Source organism: Elgaria multicarinata, chromosome 15 (genome assembly GCF_023053635.1).
Source record: "Elgaria multicarinata webbii isolate HBS135686 ecotype San Diego chromosome 15, rElgMul1.1.pri, whole genome shotgun sequence".
In the NCBI taxonomy this organism is placed as follows: Eukaryota; Metazoa; Chordata; class Lepidosauria; order Squamata; family Anguidae; genus Elgaria; species Elgaria multicarinata.
In genome coordinates this window covers 17646269-17652268 of record NC_086185.1, presented here as the reverse complement: position 1 = coordinate 17652268, position 6000 = coordinate 17646269, and the positions used below count along the sequence as shown (strand labels likewise).

The following is a 6000-nucleotide window of genomic DNA, read 5'->3' as shown; positions in this document are numbered from 1 at the left end:
GAAGCTTTTAAAACTGCATTCATGGCCCTCTAAAGACAACCTGCTTTCCTAAGTAAAAGAATCATAGAGAAAAATATCAGATTTCGAGGTGAAGCTGAACACATGGAAGCAGAAATGGCACACGCACCCCCGTCCATATTTAACATAATGTGTGAAAAATGCACTTGTCTCTGAGCAGATATGATTCTGCAGTATAAAAGGGCTATAGGCTACATGACCTATGCAAAGGGTTTGCATTATGATTCTATAAATGATGTATTTTGTTACAAGCTGTTGTGTTTGAAATGTCATATCACCAATTAGTGCACATGCCTGTTGAGGAAATGTATGAATTAGACAATGGGGAAAATGTGTTTAAGTTCATCTCTTTCTTAGTGGTTCATTATTTAAGTAACTGATATAAAACCAATTCACCACTGTGAGTTCTAAGTTGCTCCAAAGCTAGATCTTCTAACAGATCAGTAAAAGTTACAATCTGAAACAGTTAGATTGTCTATTAATTGTTTCAGTTGATATTAGCTGCTACATCTTGTCCCTCTTCCAGGCTGATAATATTGGAGGATCTTTGTTCTAATAATAATAACAATAATAATAATAATAATAATAGCTCTCTTTTAGCAAAAGTTGAGCCAGGCAAATAGATTCTTTGCAATATTCTTTCAACAGCCATCTAGCCTTGTAACATGTGCAAGAATAATGCATATGGCATGGCCTGCCCAGTTGAATTTTAAGATGCCTTTTAATAATGTGCTACTTTTAATAATGTATTTGTTTTAAATGTTTTAATCAGTTGTATGTATTTTATGGTGTCTGCATTTGTGTTGTACCCTGCCTCGATCCAGAGGGAGAGGCGGGTAACAAATAAATTTATTATTATTAGTAGTAGTAGTAGTAGTAGCAGTATGTGCACAATAATGCCTTTTTCTCATGAATGAGTAATCACAACCAGAACCACTTATCTGGAATTAGGGGAAATACAGAAAAGCAAGAGGGTGTGACTCCCAACAGGGACCAGTGAGTATCTGTGATGTTGGCAGCAGTTTGAATGTAGGATATCGCTGGTTAATGAATAGTTAGGATTGTAGCTGTGGGCAGGAGGATGTGTTTACACTCTGATGGTTCAATGTGGTGCAGTGAATAGAATGTTGGATTGGGGGTGTGGGAGATGCAGTAAACAACAGAGCAAAAACAGACCTTAACAATATGTACTATTAACAAAAGTCAGTTAAAGAAAACATATACCCTAACAATAGTGTTTAATACAAATAAATACACATGTTGTAACAATATAACAATGACACATAACAATGTATAAATATTGAAAGCTGAATATATAGAACCTAAAAAGTATGATTTAATAGGCCAAATGTGAATGAGTTATTCCTTAAGTCGCTAAGGGTGCAATCCTATGCATATTTAGACAGAAAAAGTCCTGGAACTCTCAGCATTCCCAGGTAGCCCTACTAGCTGGGGAATGCTGGGAGTTGTAGGACTTCTTTTTTCCTGTCTAAACATGCATAGCATTGCATCATAGGGTATATTCCTGCTCTTTCTCTAAGAACACTGTAATTCAACTGGGTCATGTTTCGCCTGTCATGGGAAAAAACATCCAGAAGGGTAGCTGTGTTACTGTTGCAGCAAAAACAAAGTGTCTTGTGGCTCCTAAAAATTAACATATAATTTATTTATTTTTATTTATTATTACATTTTTATCCCACCATTTTTCATCTTCATAGTCCTCCTCCTCTCCATTTTATCCTCACAACAACCCTGTAAGGTAGGTTAGGCTGAGAGCCAGTGACCAGCCCAAAGTCATCCAGTGAGCGTCATGACCCAGTGGAGACTAGAAGATCTCCTGAGTCCCAGTCCAACACTATAACCACTACATCACACTGTCATAAATGTTGATGAAATAGTATTATTCTCAGCACCCATGGATGTAGGGGGTGGAATTTGAACAAATCCTACATACACGCTAATATACGTAACGTAGATTAAACTCAATAGCACTTACTTCTCAACAGATATGGATAGGATTCCACTTTGAGTGTATCCAAAATAAACACAGTAACCATTCACAATAGTTGAAATCGGTAATTACTCAAGTACTGGTAAGTTAATTAATAGCACTAGTAGGACAGAAATCCATTTTCTCCATTCATGCCCAAACATGCAGAATCAAATTTCTTGATAAATTCTAAACCAGAAACTATAGTCTCCCTTTGGGGTTTCTTTTGTTGATGAGTCTTAACTTCCAAGTCAGTGGCGAAGTGTCCTGGGAGGCTCCCCTGTTCCTACCCTAGACAATGCACTGATGAGAAGGGTGGTCTGTTGAATTCCTGCCTGTCCTGCAAAGAACAGGAGCAGACCAAGTTTGACACCTAGATAGTTGCATGCCTATTTCGCCTCCAGTTTCACCCTGATCCCTGGGCAACCACAAAGCCTGTGCCGCCAGAGCTGCGCTTGACAGCTGTCACCCCACCCCACCCCACCCCCTCTGCCTGTCTGCCTTCTATCTTTCACCTTCTTCTTAATCCACTCTTTCTAGTGACTAATCTCTCATACACATTGTAGGCTGGTGGCTCCTATTTCAGTGGGGGCATTGCATCCTCTCTGGGTTTCAGCCAGACCTCTAAAGCAGCTATCCAAAGTGCTGAACCCTATCCCTCCCAAAAAAACCGTTCCAGTACCTCGGACAGTTCTTTTTAAAGTCCTAACCGGGTCTGCCTAAAACCCAGAGCAGATTCACCGCCCCACTCAAATCGGAGCCACCAGCCTCCACTGCTCATGCCTCCACCCCCACCATCACCACCACCTCCTTCGTGCCTTCAATCCGGGCACTCACTTCCGCCAGGCTCTTCCTTCTGCGCCCTCACCTCCCTCCCTCTATCTCTTCGAAGCCGCTTCCGGGTCCCGACTGTCGTCCTTCTGAGCCTGGAGTGAGGGCAGCGGCGCTGGCACGGCTTCAGCGTGCCGAGAGCGGTGCGCGCATGCGCCTTCCCTCATCCCGTCTTCAAGAGAAAGGGAGCGTACGTTCCCTCCCCACACACACTTACTTCCTTTCCGTCTTCTTCTCCTCTTCGACGGGCGAGGAGCAGGAGGAGGGCGCATGCGCAGAAGGCGAGGGAGCGCGCGCGCCCAGCCGAGCGCCCTGACAGGCTGAGACGCGCGAGCGAGCGAGCGAGCGAGGCGGCGGCCAAAAGCGCCGGGCCGGGCGCCGCCTTCACCTGGGCGCCGATGGGGAAGGCCTGAGGGGGGAAGCCGAGGCAGAGGCGAGGCGGCATGGAGAACCAGGGAGCCAGCGGCGGCGGGGAGGAAGTGCCGGGGAAGATGAACGCCAGGCGGGGCGTCGGCGTCGGCCGCGTCCCTGAGGACGAGAGTAAGAATAAGCCCAAGCTGGTGAGTGAGGCGGCGGGGCTGGGCGTGAGTGAGGGCCACGAGGGAGGGATGTGAGGAGGATAAACAGGCGGACCCCCCCCCCAGGCCCCTCCTCCCAGCCCAGCCGGCTTGGCCTGGCGGAGAGACCGGCTTTCGGGTGCCCCCGTGGGCAGGTGAGGCCGGCTGCCAGGGCGTGGACTGCCAGGCCGGGCGGCTGTGGTTAAAAAGTTGGCCATCCTTGGGAGTGGGGGTGGCGTGGCCTGCCTCCCCCACACCCATGGCCTGGAGCCTCCCGGAGTCGTCACTAATCCTCCAGATTATGGAGAGTTTAAGGGTTGGGTATTGTGGGAAATATCGGGTTGTAAGGGAAGAATCTCCAGGAATTGCTTCAGTCAGAGTCAGCAACCCCAGCAAGCAGAGGGGAGAGGTCTGCGTGCGTTGCAAGCTGAAGAGATCTGTGTGTGCTGCAAGCTTCTTTCACTGTTGCTGGTTGCTGTGTCTTTTTCCCCACTGGCCTTTTTTTTCACAGCGCTGTAAGAGCATAAGAAGAGCCCCTGCTGGAGCAGACCAAGGATCCATTTAAGTCCAGCACTCTGTTCGCACCGTGGCCGACCAGGAAGCCGGCCTGGATTGCAAACTGGCCCTGCTCCTGCCCCTTTTGTAGAAGTTCGCGAATGCAACAGTAGGCAGGTGTAGCTTCTGCTGGCGTGGAGATGGAATGGTCTTACTTGTGGGTTGCTGCAGACCAACTTGCTGTTAATGGGTGTCGCTGCTGGGGCTGGTTCAAAAGTTGGCAATCTTGAATAGGCTTTCTTAAACAAGCATGCTCAAATCATTCTGAACAGGTGTGTGTGCGCGCGGTCATGCGACAGATAGATTACTAGCTTCGTTCAATATCCCAGCTCTTGTTCCTTTCACAAAAGCTTCAATTTCCATTTTTTAAAAACTTATTACATTTCTATCCTGTTTTTCTTTTCCATGGAGGTTAGGATAGCATATATTTATTTTTATTTTTTTATTTTTTTATTGCATTTCTATACCACCCAATAGCCGAAGCTCTCTGGGCGGTTTACAAAATACATGGCTCTCTCCTTTCCATTTTATTCTCACAACAAACCTGTGACATAGGTTATCTTGTGACATAGGTTGTGACTGGCCCGGGGTTACTTGGTGAACTTCATGGTTGAGGAAGGTTTTGATTTGGCAACTTTTTGGTCCAAGTCCAGCACTCTAACTGCTACATCACACTGGCTCTTAATTGTGCTGACTGGTCTCTTTCCACAGACCTGCTTCTGTGTTTTCCACAATGGCTTGTGATGCCAACTGCTTTCACTAGCCCTGCTCCTGTGCCTTTCCACAGAGGTTTGAGATGCAGAAATCCACAGGCATGGAGATGAACAGTTTCACTTGCTCGTTGTTGCAGGCCGGATTGCTGTTAAGTGATAACTATTTGAGGGCAGAAGGGAAGACAGTACCTTGTGAGGGTTGGCAACTCTTCCGTGGCCCTTTCCATGTAAGTTAAACAGCAACCCAATAATATACAGAAATAGAACAGCAAAAACGCATGTAGGTTCAGATGACACCGTTAACCATGCTGGTTAAGGGTTTTTGGTTAAGTAGCAGGATTAACATGTGTTTTCCTTAACCAGGTGCGTCTGCTAAGTACATTGTGGTCGGCTTCACTAACCCTGTTCTGCAGCAGGGTTAGCGGCACTAACTTTGGCTTAAGATGACATCTGACACACCTGTGCTTAAGGGACCGAAATTATAGAGCTAGCCGTATAGAGCTGCCTAAATAGCCTAAATTGCATAACTGCTCTCTTAGCGCAAGGGCTGATGTCATACGGGGTGGAGCATTTGGAGGACTCAGGCTCTCATCTAACTGCTTTGAGGTTAGCGTGTGATTAAGGAACTGGGGAACCGGGCAGGGTTAACAGTGTCGTGTGCAAGCATATGGTTTGTGGTTAGTGCTGACCGCAGAGCCCTCAGGGTCGTCTGAACGGGCCAGTAGTGTGGTGATACTTAAACCCTGACAAATTATATTGTGGCATGAACTTCTGTGGCCAGGAACCTTTTTGTTACATGAAGCTACAATACATTTGTTAGCTGTCTTTACAATGCCACACCAAGATTCTCTGGTTGTTCCTGCCCTATCACAATATAACATTCTGTAGAAATCAAGCTGCTGAAGTTTTTCCTGTCACATAGATGCTAGGAAAAGCCTCACTTGCTAAGTTTCTGTATGTCATACTACGGTTAGACACAAGAAGAGGCCCAGTAAAATAGCTGGTAAGCCTAGACCTGCAGAGAATCATAGTAATGATACTTTCTCTTTGAGGAGAGGCTTCAAAGCATTGTTACTACCTGGCATTCAATGGATGTAGTTTCTTACTGGAGACACAGTGGTTGGGAAATACTTCACCTATTGATTCTTCACATGGTATGTGGCTTTTAAATACATTGGAGTCCTACTTTGAAAAAGAAGTCAGCAACTGTACCCAGAAGGCTGCCACTTTTTTTTTTCTTGGCAATGTTCCTGGATCTTCAACAACCATCTAATAAGTTTTTAATAGTTGCATATTTTCTGTCACTGCAACTCCAGACCACAATAAGCGTTACTGG

The 6000-nt window shown here is 45.9% G+C and overlaps 1 protein-coding gene across 1 annotated transcript in view; it reads left to right on the top strand.

The window, feature by feature from the left end:
* Window positions 1-3221: 3221 nt before the first annotated feature.
* DIAPH2 (diaphanous related formin 2) overlaps window positions 3222-6000 on the top strand; it is a 327319-nt gene continuing 324540 nt past the window's right edge. Inside the window, exon 1 of the mRNA XM_063141950.1 lies at window positions 3222-3399. Within this exon, the coding sequence (XP_062998020.1) occupies window positions 3283-3399 (117 nt within the window). The 5' untranslated portion in view covers window positions 3222-3282. The remainder of the gene's footprint in view (window positions 3400-6000) is intronic.